The sequence below is a fragment of the Wolffia australiana genome, chromosome 3 (assembly GCF_029677425.1).
Source record: "Wolffia australiana isolate 7733 chromosome 3, ASM2967742v1".
NCBI classification, from domain to species: Eukaryota; Viridiplantae; Streptophyta; class Magnoliopsida; order Alismatales; family Araceae; genus Wolffia; species Wolffia australiana.
In genome coordinates this window covers 2350828-2368391 of record NC_135837.1, presented here as the reverse complement: position 1 = coordinate 2368391, position 17564 = coordinate 2350828, and the positions used below count along the sequence as shown (strand labels likewise).

At 37.0% G+C, this 17564-nt stretch overlaps 1 protein-coding gene across 1 annotated transcript; it reads right to left on the bottom strand.

Moving 5' to 3' along the window:
* Positions 1–4152: 4152 nt before the first annotated feature.
* LOC144700600 (LRR receptor-like serine/threonine-protein kinase IOS1) lies at positions 4153–11203 on the bottom strand. The gene is made up of 14 exons (XM_078572041.1): positions 11014–11203; positions 10761–10911; positions 10036–10428; positions 8614–9077; positions 7572–7710; positions 7434–7505; positions 7264–7335; positions 7093–7173; positions 6204–6394; positions 5864–6114; positions 5621–5747; positions 5447–5515; positions 5148–5337; positions 4153–4698 (listed from the first exon to the last, which is right to left on the bottom strand). Exons 1-14 carry the CDS (start codon positions 11081–11083, stop codon positions 4287–4289), a joined length of 2682 nt encoding a protein of 893 aa, XP_078428167.1. The 5' UTR covers positions 11084–11203; the 3' UTR covers positions 4153–4286.
* Between the last annotated feature and the right edge of the window lie 6361 nt (positions 11204–17564).

The window sequence follows — 17564 nt, the reverse complement described above, 5'->3', positions numbered from 1 at the left end:
GCACGGTTAGATCGGTCTACGGGCACAACCTCAGGGTTGGCCATACCCAGCACCGTGTTTTTTGCCAAAAAAAATGCAGTGTTAACTTTATTTTGTTAATATTTTATGAGTTTAGTGTCATCCACTAGTAGAATTATGAATTCTATTTTTTGAAGCAAGTAATAATCGAATTTCAATGCCTTTCCCATTATTGTTTTCTCTACAATAAAGCTACACAATTTTTCTACTATTGATTTTTTATAGTCTTTTTTTAAAATGTGTTAGAACGTAACCACTGATTCTGAAAAAATTAAGTTAAGGATGTGGGAATTCAATACTAACTTGCAGAATTCACACTTGAGTTGATCATTTAAAAATAGGTGTTCAGCCCAAGATAGCCGTTCGATTCATGACAGATAGAAGTCAAGTGGACAATGTGGTTACTTTATCGTTAATGCTTTACACTAATGCTTTCAAAATCTTATTATCTGGGAGAAGTGAGAAGTTTTATCAGTCTCATGCCAGTGCTTAAAATATCAAACAATTATTTTATCCTCACGCAACTACAAATGATGATCCTCACATCAAGATGCATTTCCCTCATTTAACATATTGTGTTTTTTATTGTTTTCTTTTCTTCAATAAATTGATAGATCTTTTCATTGATTTTTAGCATGTACTTGCTCCATCATAAATGATCACTGTCGATTTTTGCATTGTAATTTCCCTCAAATTACTTCACAGAAAACAGGTTTCATGGTTTAGAGCAAAAATTGTTCCAAATGGGGAATTAATTAACACCCGAAACTCTCAGCATGAAGGGGGTTCAACTTTTGGGTAGAAATTCTAACAAAAAATTGAGCAATTTGGCACCATGAGATTATTATAGATAAGTAATGTCAAAAAGGGGGCCACCCAATTATCAATAATAATCCTTTTGCCCCAAAATGGTATTTAGCTGTGTGGCCTAGGGCAGTGGTAGCCTCAACGTGACATGTGGTGGTGTAATTTCTTTCTCATGGAGGTTTAATCAATAGAGCCACAAGGGTGGGTAGTGATGTCCCATGGCCATCCAGCCAATAACACTACCATGTTTTCTTTATGTTCATTGAAAGAACTGTTTATTCCATATTATTCTTGTGTGATGTTTATGATGAAGTCCATGAATGCCTGCAGTGATCTGATGAATTATGATCATATCATAATATATTTCTTAACAGTCTTTAATTATATATTTTGAATATTCTTATCAGATGGATAGTTGAGATGGACTTTAATTATCAAGATAGAATAACGACAACTAATCCTACTTATATGATGACTATGGCCGATCCTATGGTCATTAGTGTGTGGATACTAAGGATAGATGGTGGTTTCTTTTTAAAGAAAAAATTCATTGAATTGATACATATGAATCCCTGAATGGAATTATACCAAAACATCAATTGGGTAGATTCATGTCATGGTTGTTTAGGTGATCTATTGACATGATTCACTAGGGGCATGTTGTGGATGGATGATTATATTTTGATTATGACTTACTGGTGTCTAATTTTAAGATTCATACAAGTATTATGTCAAAATGATTGGGTGGTTTAAGACGAAATCATGTGCCTTTGTTAGAAGAGGAGATTGATTCAATGAAGATAATGCCATTAAATCATATCTTGAGTAGTGAGGATTTTTGTATATACATTTTTTCCCAAAAAAAATAATTACCAACATGATTAATTAAATATATCAACATATATATTAATTAATTAAGGGTTGATTCAACCCAATCAATAGGTTAAGTTTTCATCCCATGGGGTGTAGCTTGGCACCTCGTGCTGTAGAAGATTTTTAGTATTAACTGAACTCTTTCATGGGACCTTTAATGTGATTGGTTATTGTATATGAATGATCTTTTGTTTGTTTAAGACTCCCAAATGACTCAATGTATGGTTAATCATCAAACCCTAGTCTACCATTTCATTACTCAATGTATGTAACGGAGATCACTGGAGTTTGTAACATATTGAAAAATACCTAGTTTGAAGAATTATAGGCTTTGTTTTTGAGAACCTATGGTTACTTCTTAGAATTAAGTATTAAAAAAGGCCCAAGTCTTTCCCTCTCTGTTTCTCTTTACGAAGAATTAGGTTTAGACCAGGGATCACAGCCAGACAAATAGAAGCCGGACGAAGAGCAATCAGCCGATATGCACGTCGTGGTGGAAAAATTTGGGTACGTTTATTTCCCGATAAACCAGTTACACTAAGACCTGCAGAAACACGTATGGGTTCGGGTAAAGGATCTCCCGAATATTGGGTAGCCGTTGTTAAACACAAAAAAGTTTTATCCTTGGTGGTTGTGTCCACTACTACAAGCTTGAGTAGACAGTATGTATTACAAAAATAGTAATAACATTACAAATTTATCTCAGAGGTTTAAGAATCATCTTTATACAAGGGCTAAAAATTAATCACTTATTTTGGCTTTTTGACACCATATTGTAGGGTGGATTTCAAAAGATATGAAATATCTCCCTCCAAGCCATACATACGGCTTTCATCTAGTTCAATCTTTTTTTCTTGTTTTTACATACCTTGAACCAATCATTTAAGATAGAGAATCCATTCATTCATAATGGATAGTATAGAATCAGGGTTATGATTCACCAAACTTCTAGTTCTTTTTATGAGGCACAAGTAGGGGAATCATCCTAGAAGCCATTGGCGTTCTTATGAGGAAACACTTATTATATTGGAACTGATGCCTTATCAAGCAACCGTTTCTATTTTAAATTGGTTTATTCTGTAGCAGCAAATGCTGAAAATCTGGGGTTGAATGAAGCAGATTTGACACCTTTTAAAAGAAGGAATATACATTTGGGTGTTATTAGGCAATTAATTTTTATTGACCCATATGAATACCTTGTGGGGAACTTTTTGAAGCCTTTAATTGCTCCCCGGGAGAGGTTTCTAAAGCCATTCATGTTTCTGACTCAACAAGTATCCACACTATCAATTGACTCTTGGATATCCACTTCCTCTTCTCCAACTCTTCTTGAAGACATAAGTTGATCTTTCCACCATCAAGACTTTCTTTTAGCTGACAGAATAAGAGAGAAAGAAGAAATGCCCACATTTTAGCTGGCATGAGCACCTAAATTGGTGCCTCTCCCTTATTTTCAATTGAATTAACTTTTACTCAAAGTCCCTTAAGTCAAGTATATCCGCCAATGCCCGTTTACTCGTATGTGTGTGACCTTCTAGACATGTGTATCATTCTTGTTAATTTTTTGTGCATACATTTGAATAATAATTTTACACAGAGATGAGTTGATAAAGCCTAATCCTCAAGTGAATAAATTCAGTTTCTTTGGTCAACAAATATTGGTACTAGTTCCTCTAGTAAAAACTGTTGCATACAAGTGGAAAATTCCAAAATATGAGTATTTCAAAATGGATTAGAGGGATATTCTTCCATCCACATTTAATTCTTAAATTTACATTAAGTTAATATCAAACTTTGTGAACTTTTAGTTTAATATTGAAGTTGAAAATTCCTCTTAAAGAAACTCTTTTCCGTAAACTACTGATTTAATCTTTGTGTTGAACTAATGCCTACTTTTTATGACTTACAAAAATGTGTTACTTCAATAGGAAACAGGAAATGTAGCCCATTTAATTATTCTAGTGAAAATAAAACAACCAATAATTTCCTGATATCATTTGATGGCTTCGATATCTATTTATTAATATTTCTTGTCTTAAATTTACTATTTATTAGAAAAATGTGATGAATAGGTTAATTATTGGGATTTAACTTTTGTAATATTTGAATTAGAATTAAAATATATGTGATTTTATGGTAATTAAAAAGATGAAAAATGTTGAGAATACAGATTGAAAACCCAATAGCTACTAATATCCTTTATGACTAAAATATGATTACAATGTATTATCATTATATAATATGTTCACAATAATATGAAGTATGGAGATATAAATAAATTCCTCAAGGATCTAAACGCTTTTCGGGGATGCTCTAAAAGTATAACTTTTTGAGCAATCTACCAGATAATAGGAAATCGGTAAGACAAGAGCACAAGTAGAGCATTTTGCAATATTTAATCATTTAGTGTAAGAAAAGTTTATTCAAAGAGCTCAAGGAAGGTGTTGTATAAAATTTTCCTTAAAATGTTCATTGCATTAAATTTTCTTTTGTTTCCTTGATCAAGAGACTCTAGACCACATCCGTGACCATGATACTGCAATGTACATACACTTCTTTATGTATCATATTTGATGGCATTTACCTTGCTATCTGGCTGATGGGATGGCTTCATAACCAAAATCACTGGGCATTACCTCATTTGGATTTGACATTTGAGAACTTAAGGATGGCATCTCTCTTGAAGTTGCAAATTCACAGCACTCCTTCAACTGCATAGCCACTTCGTTCATCCTCGGTCGACTGGTAGACTCAGGTGATACACACGCCATAGCAATTTCCACAGCCTTCCAGATAGAATTTAAGTCATACATTCCCTTCATCCTTTTGTCAGCTATGCTGGATATGTCTCCTCTTTCAGCTCTGGATATCAGCCATGGCAAAACCTGACCACCTTGTGGGTCACTACTGACTGGAGGCAGTCCGGATATAATCTCCCATAGGACAATGCCAAAGCTGTACACATCACTCTTTTCAGTCAGCCTGTAACTTTGGTAGTACCTGCCCAAAAGATAAGACTCCATTATCCAGAATAATTCTAATCCAACGCACTTAAAAGATTTACTTGTGACCAATTAACTAACCAATAAAATTGCTTGTTGTTGCATCGAATCATAGAAATGTTGACTGGTCTGGATATTATTGAACGTGGTAAAATGAAATTGTTGAATAATTCAAAATTCAGATTATCCAGGAACAACCTTTGAATGTTGGAAATAAGTAAAGTGCAAGGTCTATAATCCAAAGGTCTTGTTTGTGTTCCAGAATAAATGAAACAAAACATACGGTAGAACTAAGACAGTCATTGTACGACGATTACCCAATGCTAAATGCAGAGGCACATTGTAGATTGTTGTAAAAATGATAATAAAAGTCTCTAAAGCACTGATTTTTACTTTATTAAATGTTTATTTTTTTTTTCTGGAAAATCAGTTAGGAGCCTTTCTTACTCTGGGTCAAGATAGCCAGGGGTGCCTGCAACTTTTGTTGACATATGAGTGGCATCGTCCGTAGTAAATGCCTTAGAGAGACCAAAATCCCCTAGTTTTGCGTGAAGCTTTTCATCTAATAAAATGTTTCTTGATTTTACATCTCTGTGCACCACGCTTGGCTTACAGAAGCAATGCAGATACTCCAGCCCTGAAGTAAAAACATTTTAAAAAACGTCAGTTGTGTCTACTTTGGTCAAGACAGACAAAATTTAAATTAGTACAACTAAAATAAATTGTGGGTTTGGAAAAATGCATACCCTGAGCCACCTCGCTGGCAATTTTTAGTCGAACCTCCCAATTCAATCCGGCACCGTCCGTTCCCTCGTCTTTTATTTGCGTACAGAAATTAAAAAAATCATGCAAGTGAGAAAATATGATAGGAAGGAAAATGATTTAGAAAAATGTAAGTTGCGCAAAATGGTTTAACAGACCGGATAAAATATCAGCTAGCGATCCTTTCGGCATGTACTCGTAGACAAGTGCTAGATTATTCTTGTCGTCGCAATAGCCCAGCAGAGATACCAGACTCTTATGATGCACCCGGGTCAAGATTTTAGCCTAGAAATAATTGATTTTACTGTTTAGATCTGGTAATAAAAATCACGACTTGGGGAAACATTCTTATTTTATCGATAAATTGGCTCTATTCCGATGGCAAGATGTAAGTGAATTACCTCTGCTTCAAATTCTTTTGCGCCTTGGGATGAACTTAAAACCATCTTCACCGCTACTTCAGTTCCATCATTGAAAGTTCCGTAGTACACAATTCCAAAGCCTCCTCTGCCTATCATCCGCTCAAAGTTCCGCGTGATTTTCACAATATCTTGAAATGAAAAACTCCCTCTCTTCGAATCCAGATCTTGGTGTTTAGTCTTAACAAGTGAGACAGCGTTCCCCCCGGAACCCAACAGATGTATCTCCGGCGCTAGAAAAAAAAGAAAGAAAACAAAGATCGAAGCAAGATTAAGTACAACGAAGACAATAAATGAGTAAATATTGTTATCAGATACGTACTTCCCTGTGGGTTTCTCTCTGTTTTTTGTTCTTTTCTTTTCATCCGACATAGCAGAAAGACGAGTGCAGCGGCGACGAAAGACGAGGATAAAACTCCAGCAATTACTGGAACAACGTACTTCTTTTTTTTGGGAGTTGCAGCGGGTACACACGACCCTGGTTGGTTACAAAGATTTGTGTTCCCATCTATACTGTAAATATAGAGGAAAAAATAAGATAAATCAAAGAATACCCGGGTAGTTTCATTCATGAGACTATATTTTTACCGACCAGCGCTCTGATAGAAGCATTTGCACGCATATATATATATATATTCATTTAAAAGGAAAAAACATTTTTCATTTGGTTATAATTCACTTCTATCAGGGATCAGGACCACTTCTCTTCAATTTCTTCAATCAGGGTTTGGGTCCCTAGAGAAGTTCTCGTATTCGGATAGTAAGAACTTGGTGATCTAGTAACCTACAGATTAATAAATCTCTAATTAGGTCCTATTTCTACTACCATCTCTTTACCCATTAATGACACTTTCTTTCTCAATCCATTTAATAATTATCATGAACATCAGCATCCTCGCCTTCATTAAAAAGGTAAATAGCCCCCCAGCACAGCTGAGAGGTGTTCTGACAGAACTAGGAAATTTCAGTTTAATTTATTTCAACTATTCCAATTATTTTATCGCAGTGGCTTATCTTCTAAGTCTCAGTATATTATATATTATTTTCAACTGTCAGAAACACGATATCGAGCTACTATCAATATGGATCGAGATGAAAAATATAACACAGGATATCCTGACGATCCATTTTTACTATTTTTTATTAGAGAGTGAGCTATCGTATTGCGCAGAGGAAACACCAAAAAGAGTAATCGAAGTCAGAAGGCTAACCTCAGTAATAAAGTGCCACTCTGTGATCTCTGGTAAAGAACTTGGGGAATGGCTCCAGACAATTGGTTATTCCTGAGGTCTCTATAAGAAAGAAAATTGTTTTTTCTCAAATTGCGCTCAAACATTTTGGAACCTAGAATTAAGAAAAATCAAAAGGGGAGTGTAACTTACAAGACTCTAAGACTCCTAAGCTTTGCAATCTCAGCAGGGATTTCTCCGGTCAAATTGTTGTTTGAAAGGTCCCTGCATCATTTATACAATAAAACAGTAGTTTTTAATATCTGCTGTCGCATAGGGCCATATTTTTCGAAATGGTGGAGTGAGGGTTGGATAATCCTTACAACGAAGTTAGGTAGACGAGATTGGCTAGAAGCGGGTTAATTCTTCCCTCCAGACCGCTGCCAGATAGATTTCTGCCAAAAAATTTAAATTAATCAGAAAGACTGTTCCAGCATTGTAAATTAAGGGAATTGACTCACAGAGCTTGTATCCGGGGGTTCCCTGTGTCATCAACTTTGCAGACAACCCCATTCCAAGAGAACTCCTGCGGAAAGCATGGATCACCTTGCCAATTCCTCACCACCTTGTAGAAACCCTTTATCTGCGAGATTGTTTCCACTGTCCCCACAGACAGCCTTGTCAGCAAGAACGCAAAGAACACAGAATGAAGCAGTAAGTTAGGATATCTAAATAAAGATGACGATGACGTTGACGAGTGGTTACTGTTTTGTCAACAGCATAAATGTTAATCGTCGTCAAATGACAGTCATCGTTCTCGTCAACGACTAAACTGGAATGATGAGCCGGGACGTCTGGATGACGATGAGGCAGACAAATAATTCATGTTTGTCCACGGCATCCAATATTAACCGTCATCGTAAAACTGACAACTTTGTTAATGACAGTCATCGTCCTCGTCAACGGCTCAACTGGAGTAATGACCGGACAATGCATGGTGATGGCCTGGACGAGTCGTTGATGTTTGTCCAATGCGTCAATGTTAACCATCATCATACAACTGACAATTTTGTTTATGACAGTCATCGTCCTCGTCAACAACTGAACTGGGATTGACAGTGGTTGTTATTTTCTCCACTGGGTCAATAGTAGCCACTGCCAACGTCCTCATCATAAATAGGACGATTTCCAGACGACCATTTTCGTCAACGCGGTTGGCAGAAGAACTGGAAGGCGGTTTCTAGATGACGATGACGTTAACGTTGATGATGAAGTATAATTCGTCCACTACGTCATTTTTAACCATTATAATCGTCATCATTTTCGTCAACGACATCAACAACCTTCCTTTCAACCCTACCTTATCAGTAGGCTTCAGGAAAGACAATGACCACTCATCACCTCTTCGTCATCATGGAAAGATGTCGTTCTCAGTCATCGCCCAAATCAACGAAATGGCCATGAACGTCGATGACGTTGACGAGATGGTTAGCTTGTGAGAAGTGGGTCTACACGACGAGGAAGTAAAGCTACAAGAAGAACGGAGGAGGAACAACATCTCACCGTCTTCATCGTCGGTTGGTGTCTCGGTCAGCTGTCTAAGGCCATAAACTTCACGGGCATTCATCATCGGCGGCAGCGTAGAGTTCCCCGTGGCGTTGAGAGTGAAGAGAAACCACGTATCAGTTCCCGCATTACTTGTGTAGAGGTACCCGGCTTTCATGTACTCCGGCCTATAGTTGCGAAACCAAAATTTGCCGTCGTAATAGACTGTGAATTCCCTTATATCTTTGGGGCCAAGGCGTTGGAGCTCAGTGAAGGACATGAACACGTAGACCCTCTCTCCTGTGTTGACGGAGGCGTTGAAGGACAAGTCGTCGGAGATAACTGCGGTGCTCAGAACCGCCGGCGGTGCTTCAATAATGTCATTCTCGTATCGGCTAATGTTCCCCTGACCCGCCACTGAAGTCCACCCCGTTCGGTTCAGGGTTCCGAACCATAGTCGATCGTACTTGTCCGCGGGGTATCTGCACGGTAGTTTAGTGTTGCTTCCGTAAAAAAAAACGGAAGGAAAGATAGTGGATGATAAACATTAGCAGCATTAATAGGTGCATGGATCTATAGATAGATGGATAGATTGAACGGTAGATAAACAGCTAGATAGATCGATCGATCGATAGATAGATGGATAGATAGATCGATAGATAGATAGATAGATAGATAGATAGATAGATAGATAGATAGATAGATAGATAGATAGATAGATAGATAGATAGATAGATAGATAGATAGATAGATAGATAGATGGATAGATAGATAGATGGATAGATCGATGGATAGATAGATAGATAGATGGATAGATAGATCGATAGATAGATAGATAGATAGATAGATAGATAGATAGATAGATAGATAGATAGACTGATTGATCGGTAGATATACAGCTAGATAGATAGCTAGCTAGCTAGCTAGCTAGATAGGTAGATAGATAGATAGATAGATAGATAGATAGAGAGATAGATAGATAGATAGATAGAGAGATAGATAGATAGATAGATAGATAGACTGATTGATCGGTAGATATACAGCTAGATAGATAGCTAGCTAGCTAGCTAGATAGGTAGATAGATAGATAGATAGATAGATAGATAGATAGAGAGATAGATAGATAGATAGATAGATAGATAGATAAATGGATGGATGAAGATATAGATAAATAGCTTGCTGGCTAGCTAGATAAATGGATAGATTGATAGATATAGATGGACTGATAGATAACTCGATAAATAGATGCACAGACAAATCAATCCTTTTTTATTCATTTGTCGTGAAAGATGACGGACTGCGTTCCGTTATCCCCCGTCCTATCCTACAGTGATATACCAGAGAATGAGAACACCTAGGAAAATAAATAGATATACGGAGACACAGAGAGATAGATAAATATAGAAATAGAAAGATATATAGATAGATAAACGTATATACCGTATGATAACTGTTCCGCCATAGTTGACGCGTTTGCCGCTCAGAACGAAAGACCAGGTTTCATTGACTTGGCGATACATGGTCTGGAGAAGAGGCCTGACCTCCAACACAGATATAAACGGCGTTCCAGAGCCAGTGTTCACCAGGCAAACCTGCAACTTCTCTGAGGGCGAAACGGCAATAATCTCTGCGAAAACTGTATCGTCGGAAATAGTCTTCACCGTCTGCCATAGATTCACGCCGAGGTAGATGTCGAACTGTGGCGGTTGGTTCTTATTGTCGTAGTTGCCGTATAAGAAGACGGCCCTTACCAAATACTTTCCTCTGGCGATCGTCGGCCCTAAAGAGTAGCAGTTTCTTGTTCCATTGGGAAAGCTCCGCATCGTCATGTATCTTTATAGAGATAGATATAAAGATAGAGTTAGAGCTAGTGATAGAGACAGACATAGAGATAGAGCTTGATATAGATATGGCGATAGAGAAGAGATAGAGATAGCGATAAAGTCAACCACTCTTCAGCGTCATCGTTCAGGCGTGCCAAAATCAACCGAGACTGGATGACAGATAATACAGGATGGAGCGCAATCCATCGTCGTCTCAACCAGGAAACGGGAAACGGGACAAAACCTATTTCAAAACCCATCGCGAAGGATGACGGAACGGGAGACCCGTTTCGTCGATTTTCTACCGTGCTCGTCTACCGTTCAGATTACTTATTGCCTGACCTGCGCGAGAGATCTTGGATGGCGGGCCGAGAGGGTACTTCGACGGGGATGCCGCTGTCGACGATTCCTTCGTCCGGCGAGTAGAGAATTCCGGAGGTCTGATCTGTGTAGTTTGCGACCCTTTCCAAGCCACAGTCGACGCTGATAAACCCTGCAACGGCGAGGCAAATTCTCCGTCAAAGGGAAAGAAGAAGAGAGGCTCGCTTGAAGCTTCCATGAGCGGCTTCTATCGACCAGTTGAAGATAACTGTGCCTGGCTGGGCTTGCGAAGCGATTAAAAGGGCGAGGAAGCATGAGAGATTTAGCAGCACGCGCAGTCCCATCTCCTGGCTCTTCCTCTTGAAACTTGCTCTTACGCCTTGGTTTCTTTGGTTTCATTTAATCGCTAGTTTGACATTCGACTGCTGGTTTAAACGCGACGGGTCGGGAGGAAGCTTCTCCCTCGGTTTGGCAAGGATACATATCTGGGTCTCCAATTCAACATAATTTGTCTATTCCTCGGCGGTGTAATCTTCTGATTCTGAGATACCCGTGAAGTTTGACTTTACCCAATTGGAATATTTTGTGCGGACACCGAGAGCAACGTTCCCCCAACCGGCCTACGTGTCGTGCAAGAGAGAACATAGAGAGAGATTTTTCCACAGAGCGATTCCGACAGCCCACGAGCCTCGGTGTAACTATTAAGTTAAGTTAGTTAAGGAAAAAAGCAAGCTCGAAAAAAGTTATATGATGTTGATTAGAAGCATGATTTTGCCTTGTTCTGAAGCGTTAATCTCTATTGCTGATACCTTAAAAACATCATTTTACACCCCAGACCCACCATTTGAGAAGGACGCAACTGCATCGAAGGAGACATCAGTTGAATCTGCAAATATATTAACACCCAGCCCCACCTTTTGATGAGACAGCACCATGGGAGAAGATGACTGGAACCCAGATCGTGCCATATTGTCATCAACCCATTTATTATTGGGATTTCCCTTTCTTATTTTTAATTTAAAAATGTTGAATTTTCATTTTTTGTCTCTCTCCTCCAAAGGCCTATAAATAGGGAAATGCTGTAATGGATCACTAGATGATATCTGCCACCCCTCGTGCAGCTGGTTGGAACCCTTGTGCACCGCCGATGGCCCCATGGGGGGCCCTTAAGCATCATTGCTTGTGCCATCTGCTGTCCTTGCACACCACTACATGTAATCTATGGATCTCAGCACCGCCCAATATCTTATCCATATTTGCCGATTTATTTAATTTCATCCAGTGTTTTCCGATGTGTTTCCACCTTCATTGGGTTTATCTTCAAATTTTAATAAGTTTATGTTTTCACATATTGATCATTTTGAGATTTTGAATTTGGAGCTTTGCTCAACCGTAGTAGTTGTAAGACAATTGACCTGTCCAGGCTAAGAAATAGGGCTGTAAAATCATCATTTTCCTCGCCTTTAGATGTTTAAATGCATCCTGAGGACTTGTGGTCTTATTTATCCATCGCTAGATTTCCTTTCATAAGCCCATCCCCTTTCTATCATAAGCATCCTACATCCTTTCCCAAAAGAGTAATAGATGATTATTCTTACGAGCTTGACTAGATGCCATGAAATGATGATGAATAAATAGCCTTCATAAGTATGTGGGCCAATTAACTTTAAGAATGCTAGGAAAGATAATGAGGTATGGATAAGTGAATGCATGTGTTGACTGTTGGGTTTTTCACCCCTGATTGATGATCTGGTGATGAATCACTCAAGGGAAATTAAAATGAACCATAACAGACCTTTACAAAAATTCCTTTCTATGATAAAATTTATGTTTGAAAAATCAAATCTTCGATAATTTGGTTTCTTCTAATGAATTTTACAAGCCATAAAAGTTGCCAACTTCTAGATGTATCCCCAGAGTCATCAACACATCAAATATCCTCATCTTTGGCTTGATAAGTGCCTCCTTTACAACGAGATGGTCTTCTCACCCTCACGATCACACTTAGAGGGCGAGGTGCCCAAGAAGAGAAGATTTTGAAGAAGGGGTAACTGAATAAAGACTGGCATGAAGATTTTTTTGGTATTTTACTGCTTTTTATTTGACAGGATTTTTCACAAAAACCTATAATTTAAAAATATTTCCAATCGTTCAATAACATTTTGAAAATGATACCTGAGGCACATGTATAAATCTTTAAGCCAAGTAACTATTTTTTTGACAACAGAGTAACTAATCTTAGATCAATCTAACCTAATTCTTATGTTGAGTCGCCAACAGTTGAAGTGTAAAACTACACATTATGCCCTGGAAGGTACTTAGGATTTCTCAACCTTCTCATGGAACCTTTATGTCATTAGTTACCACTATGGTCCATCATTCACAAACCTTCACTCCGAAATCACTTAGAGTATCATTAGTTTTCAAATTGTAATGAGCCATCTGATACACTCAAATTTAGGAGTAAAATCAGGCCAATAAAATTTGAATTGAATCAATAAAAGCTGTATACCTTTTTCTCACGAATGATTTGAATAGATAGCTCCCTCTGAAGGGTGAATTCGAGGGTGAGGTGGAATAAATATAAGATAAGAGATTTGAGTGGTAGGACCAAGATAGTGGTCAAAGATAGATATAGCAGTTATTTAAATAAGAACGGGTTGAGTATCATAAGAGTAGTGGATCATGATTGAAGTTAGTGAAAATGAGAGAGAGAGATGGAGGAAGTTTTGAAAAAGTGGCAATTAGACAAGACGAAAACTAATGAATGATGATCATAAGAGATATATGTTTTAGGGTTTTGTATGAAATAGTTGAGTTTGAAGGGGAGATGTGATGACCATAACAGACACGGTGATGAAGGATGTAGAAGTAGGAATAGAGTAATGATTAAATGGATGACATTAGTGATTTAAGTTTTATTAGATAGTTAGAGAGGGAGCACATGATGAGATCAAGACGGTGTAGGTGATACTGAGACAAATAGTAGATGATGATAAATAGGGATCCTGATGGATGTTGATGAATATGGATGATGTACGATCTATCCTAACTTGTTGAAGAATGACTGAGAGAAGGCAAGATGCTAACCTTAGATCCCTATAATCCATTGAGATCAACACATCTTCCTCATGCAGATCAGCTTTCCCACTTCTATGTTGATCCCCCTAAGCACTCAAAACACCAACACAGTTGATGGACCTTCAAAACTTCACTTTGTTTCATTATGTCTCTCTAGGAGGAAGTGACCTTAAAGATCGTTTTATCAATGATCAGGAGCTCAATTTATAGTTCCAACCATGGGTGGATAGAGGACACAAAAGCGAAGCTACCCTTAAAAGTTCAGGTCAATTGGGTTTTTGGATCGTCAGATATCCTTGGAAATTTGAAAATTCTCAGAAGTTCAGGTCAATTGTCGAACCTTGGAAGCTTGACAATTCTTAGGTGTTAATTTAATCAAAAGATTTATCTCTCCTCATTCTCATCAGCACCATCATGTCGTTCTAGTAGTGTTTTGTCTCATCAGAGCATTTAATGCAATCATTGGCCCAGCTTTGCCATTGTCATTCACGATGAACGGATACCATTTCTCCATGTGTTGCATGCAAGAAAAAGATAAAAGAAAATATTAACTATTAGATAACATAATACATATTAATAAAGTATGTTATGTCTAACGTGGTGGCACTTCAGCGCATGCCACATCACAACACTAAAGTTATAAATTCAATAAGAGGAAGACATGCATGTCATGTGTACTTATGACGCCATGTGACCTGTTACACGTGGGACGACGCTGTCATTTTTGACCAGTGAAAACCAAAGAAAATATTTTGAATTTTCAAGGCTCGATCCCCACATCACATTTACTTTGAGAAAAAAAAACTCATTTTTTAATAAGGCCTTATCACCATTGGGATTAAAAAATTTGAAAAAAGAACCATCAGCATTAAATGCCATTATATTAGTGCCAATTGCAATTCCATAATAGTTTTCTTTTAATGCCAATCTATCTGTATCTGTATCTGTATCTCTATCTCTATCTCTATCTCTATCTCTATCTCTATCTCTATCACTATCACTATCACTATCTCTATCTCTATCTCTATCTCTACCTCTGATCTCTGATCTCTATCTCTACCTCTATGGCTAAATGTATATATTTCATTAGCTCTATCTCTATCTCTATCTCTATCTCTATCTCTATCTCTATCTCTATCTCTATCTCTATCTCTATCTCTATCTCTATCTCTATCTCTATCTCTATCTCTATCTCTATCTCTATCTCTATCTCTATCTCTATCTCTATCTCTATCTCTATCTCTATCTCTATCTCTATCTCTATCTCTATCTCTATCTCTATCTCTATCGCTATCTCTATCTCTATCTCTATCTCTATCTCTATCTCTATCTCTATCTCTATCTCTATCTCTATCTCTATCTCTATCTCTATCTCTATCTCTATCTCTATCTTTATCTCTATCTTTATCTATGTCCTCTTTTCTAATTTATCTTTATTTCAATATTTATATTTAGCTTTATCTCTATCTCTATCACTATCCCCCTAATTATTCCCTAATTCATTTAGGAGTCTACTATGGATTAAGGATTATGCATACATGGTAATGGATGATGGAATTGGTTGTGTGAGAGAGTTAGTTTATTGTTGTGTATCTTTTGCAATAGAAGTCTTAGCTTGGGGTCCCACTAGTTGGAAATTGAATCTATTTCTTGGTTTTAATTGGTTCCCGGTTATAGCCGAAATATAAGTAATTAATAAGGTTGGGATAATAAAAATTATTGAGTCATTAAATTCTTGAAATAGAAGAAACGATGGGTGTGGAGGGTTAGACCTACAAGAGTTGTGGACATAGGTGCCCAAATTTAATCACAAGGGCTTTTTAGAAAATCTCCATGATAATAGTATGGGGCACCCATTTTAGCTTCCCTTAAATAGCACGTTTCATTGTCTTTGCTCCTTATCAAATCATTCTTACTGATAGTGCGAGTTCATGTTGAGAAGATATATAAGATATTGAACGAGAGTTGGAGAATTTTAAGAGAAGATCCATCGTTCCCAATTACATTAATATGTTTAGAGGTTGAGAAGATGAATAGCTTGAAGAGACTCTTCCAATGAGCAAAGTGGGAGTGAAACTAGTTTCAAAACAAAGTATTTAATTTCTTATTTCAATCCCATTTTGTTTGTAATAATTCCACTGAATATATCGGTGTGAATGACTAATCAAAGCTAAGAATAATCCCAATAGTACGATGATTTATGGTGTGTACATGTCAAACCCTATTCACTCATTATAGTTCGTACCAATTCATTGAAAACCATTAGAGTACTCTTCTATGATATTACAGTTCCTTTGCCAAAAACTACCTTATAGCATCTTCTTTGAGCTTTATGCTCTCATATTATAGATGGAAAATATCATATTGACCAGACTCTATGGACATTGCTCACCTTGACCACTCGTTTGTGCTGTGTACGTATATCGCTATGAATTAGCATCCACGATTGTGTGGTTGATGAAAAATGGCTGATTTAAATTATAACATATGTTTAATAACACATAAGAGACATGGAAGATGGATAGATATTACTAAATTAGTTTGCCATACTTGCACCTAAGTGATTCCAAGGACTATGAGAACAAAATATTTAGGAAAGGTACCTTTTAGTTTATTCCAGGAAATTGTACACGTAGCACGATATCATTGGATACAATATTTAATCACATATTTCCATGCCAATGTCTGATGCTTTTTAGGAAATTGAGAGGTCCAAACGTCTGTGGAGTTTCTAAAGAAAATCCCAATGTTGAGCTAAATATAAATGTTTAAGGGACTGAGGATTTCATGCCATGAGGAAAATAGATGATGAGGATTAAGCAAGCAAGAGAAATGATTGACAGACTTGAATTCTCCAACATTAATCTCAATATCTCATGGTGTAGAAGCTATTTTAAGATCATATTATGATGTTACCTATATCTTTACTTCATATATCTATCCCTGGCCTTAAATAAATAAATAGATATCCCTCTATGTAAAAATACATCCTTTCTTCTTACTTTCAATTATGTTAACTAGACTGATTTGTTAATTCAAGATATTTTTCCGTAAAATTCCTGATTTTTAAGAGTGAATGATTGAAGGAGAACTAAATATGATCAAGAGTTGTGGTGAAAAAATTATTGGTCCCATCTGGCACAAGACAACAATGTTAGCTTGATTTTCCGTCTCTTATTCTGATTCATTCATCCTTTACCTGTGTTACATTCATGTAAGATAACTTAAGCTCTTTTTTGCATGCCAGAATTTACTATACTTCTCAAATGTGCATAACTATCTTCTATTTATTTCATTGCAAGTGTACATCATCTACATTGATCGTCCTATTTTATCACATGTTGGTGTGTATCACCTACCAACTTGACCCCACTCAGTAATGGTAAACCAAAGATACTCTCCACGATCAGCCTCCTCTAGTGCTACTAAAGTACCATTTAATGTATTTTTCTTAGACTTCATTTGCCACTACTTAATTCCTCACATTTTGGAATTAGATAAATTCAGATCAATATTTTCTCTCCCTTATAATATTATTCTTAAATTATTTTCTCTAGTTATTGATAAGTCCAAAATTTTGAGTTTAATAAGTTTTTTAAATTCAGACTTAACCAACAATATCTATGAAAATTTTCCTCATAAATACTCTATATTTAATATAGGGCAGGCAAGGGTGGATCCACAGAGAGACAGAAATTTGATTTCGGAATTTTTTTCTCCAGCTTGGAATGAAGGAAATGAGTT

What these genes read in the sequence shown, in the direction of transcription:
- LOC144700600 (XM_078572041.1), bottom strand. Translation starts at nt 11,083, where the DNA reads ATGGGACTGCGCGTGCTGCTAAATCTCTCATGCTTCCTCGCCCTTTTA. An exon ending in CTCGTCTACCTAACTTCGTT is followed by an intron (nt 7,336 to 7,433) that starts GTAAGGATTATC and finishes TAAATGATGCAG; the next exon opens with GGACCTTTCAAACAACAATT. An exon ending in GCTAGCTGATATTTTATCCG is followed by an intron (nt 5,516 to 5,620) that starts GTCTGTTAAACC and finishes CGCAAATAAAAG; the next exon opens with ACGAGGGAACGGACGGTGCC.